We start from the raw sequence: 2,500 nt of genomic DNA on the forward strand, positions 1-2,500 counted from the left end.
AGTGATCATACAGCTCTCATTTTGCTGTTGGCCCAACTTTAAGTAAGCTTATGTATAATATGCACAGCGAGAATTAAATACAAAGTTGCGTTGTCTCTGCTATTCTGCTTTCCACTCCGCAGGACCTACTTATCTTTCTGACCTTATCAGTGTTTATACACTCCCACAAGAAATCTCCGCTCTTCCTCTGACTGTTACCTTTTGAAACTTCCTCGTGTCAATACAAGAACGTATGTTGAACGCTCTTTCTTCTTTGCTGCTCCTCACATCTGGAACAACCTTCCTTATCATATCTGTGCATCTGATTCTGTTTCTGCTTTTCGCTCATCACTAGAGACTCATCTTTTTAAAACCTATCTATAAGTACTCTCAGCTTCCTTCTCTCCAACGCCACCCATGGCAGTCCACTTCGGATGTATGTAGAGTGGGAAAAGGGAGAGTGTGAGTGGGAGGGGAGTTGGGGGGGGGGGGTTGAGAAAGAGTGGTCATGAATGTTTTATGTTACTTTGTAATATTTTTCTTTCATGTAAAGCGCCCTGAGCTCTTAGTGAGGAAGGGCGCTATATAAATGTACATTATTATTATTATTATTATTATTATTATTATTATTATTTAATAACAATAAGTAATATTTCAATCAACTCACTAGCGAGGCTCGCAGCAGTCGTTGCAGTTGAAAGGACCAGGACCCCCCCACCCGCAGCCTGGACCACGGCAGCAGAAGAACCACAACGCCAACAACGCCAGCAACGCCAACAGCACCATGAGGATGGCAAAGGTCGCCACGAATGCCTCTTCGTCCCAAAGGCTGTCCGAGTCTGGGGCCTGGGTGGTGGTGGTGGTGGTGGTGGTCGGGGTGGTGGTTGTAGTGGTGGTGGTGCTGGTGGTGGTGGTGGTGGATGTGGTGGTGGTGAGGTAGCTGACTTGTACAGTGGCGGTGGCAGAGAGCGAAGGAGTGCCTCCGTCTTTGCAGCGTACCTGCGTTAGTGTTATGCGTATGCGTATGCGTAGTGTGTGTGTGTGGATGTGTGTGTGTGTGTGTGTGTGTGTGTGTGTGTGTGTGTGTGTGTGTGTGTGTGTGTGTGTGTGTGTGTGTGTGTGTGTGTGCGCACGAGCACGCGCACAGTCCACGAGCACAGACGTACAGATCGGCAGGGACACAAACACAGATACAGACGCAGGCAGGCAGGCAGGCAGACAAACACACACACACACACACACACTCTCACACACACACGCACACACACACACACACGCACACACACACACACACACACACACATCCACACACACACACGCACACACGCACGCACGCACGCACGCACACACCCAAACACACACACACACACACGCACGCACACACACATACACAAACACACACACACACAAACACACAAACACACACACACACACACACACACACACACACACACACACACATACACACACACACACACATTACACGTCTGATGTTTCTCTAAGTTTGAATGCCCTAAACAAAAACATGAAAAAAATAATATGAACATCATTGACATAACTAGACGACATTAAGAGAATTAATCTAAACATAGAGGGGTGCGTATAGCATTTCGGTTTTATTAGCAGACTCAACAACAGGCTGTGGAACAACAAAAGCATCAGGCTCAGCACCAAAATAAAAACCTACAGAGCTGTTGTGCTGACCACCTTGTTGTACTGCTGTGAAACATGGACGACGTATCGCCGTCATATTCAACAACTTGAGCAATTTCACCAGAGATGCTTACGAAAGATCCTCGGCATAAAGTGGCAAGACAGGGTCTCCAACCTCCAGGTCCTAGAGAGGAGCGGCCTGCCCAGCATCGAAAGCCTGTTGATCCAGTGCCAGCTACCCTGGACAGGACACGTTGTCCGCATGACAGACAGCAGGATCCCAAAGATGCTAATGTATGGCCAGCTGAAGGAAGGCCACCGCGAACTTGGAAGACCCTGCAAGCGCTTCAAGGACGCCTTAAAGACAAACCTCAAAGCCTGTGACATAGACATCGCTTCATGGGAAACTGATGCTCTTGACCGCTCTCGCTGGAGGACGCTGTGCTCTAGTGGCATAAAGACGTTTGAAAACAAGAGAACGCTGGCCATTAAGGAAAAGTGTGAGCGAAGGAAGCAGGGCTCAACTTCTGGAAAAGTTTTCCCTTGCGACACCTGTGGGAAGTGCTGTGCATCCAGAATCGGCCTCTTCTCCCCATATGAGGACACACACCGACAGATAAGCCTGCCTGCCTACTCATCCGTCGGTCCGACGGGAGACTCCATCTCTCTCATATTTCTTAGAACTGGGCGGTAAAAGACAAACTGTACCTCATTTTCTAAATAAGTGAGTGAGAGAGTGACACGAACAAGGACACGGACATTACGATGTAATAATTAATTGCAATGTTTTTAAAAGCGAATATGTGAAATGCTTTTATTTGAGAACATATGTTTATTACTCTTGTTTAATCAAGTAATCCGCGTGTGT

General features: G+C 47.4%; 1 protein-coding gene across 1 annotated transcript in view; it reads right to left on the bottom strand.

Annotated features, from left to right (window-relative positions):
* LOC143277160 (protocadherin Fat 4-like) overlaps positions 1–2,500 on the bottom strand; it is a 29,740-nt gene that overhangs the window by 4,510 nt on the left and 22,730 nt on the right. The window contains exon 12 of the mRNA XM_076581924.1: positions 647–978. Coding sequence (XP_076438039.1) covers positions 647–978 — 332 coding nt within the window. The remainder of the gene's footprint in view (positions 1–646; positions 979–2,500) is intronic.

The sequence above is a fragment of the Babylonia areolata genome, chromosome 33 (genome assembly GCF_041734735.1).
Source record: "Babylonia areolata isolate BAREFJ2019XMU chromosome 33, ASM4173473v1, whole genome shotgun sequence".
NCBI lineage: Eukaryota > Metazoa > Mollusca > Gastropoda > Neogastropoda > Buccinidae > Babylonia > Babylonia areolata.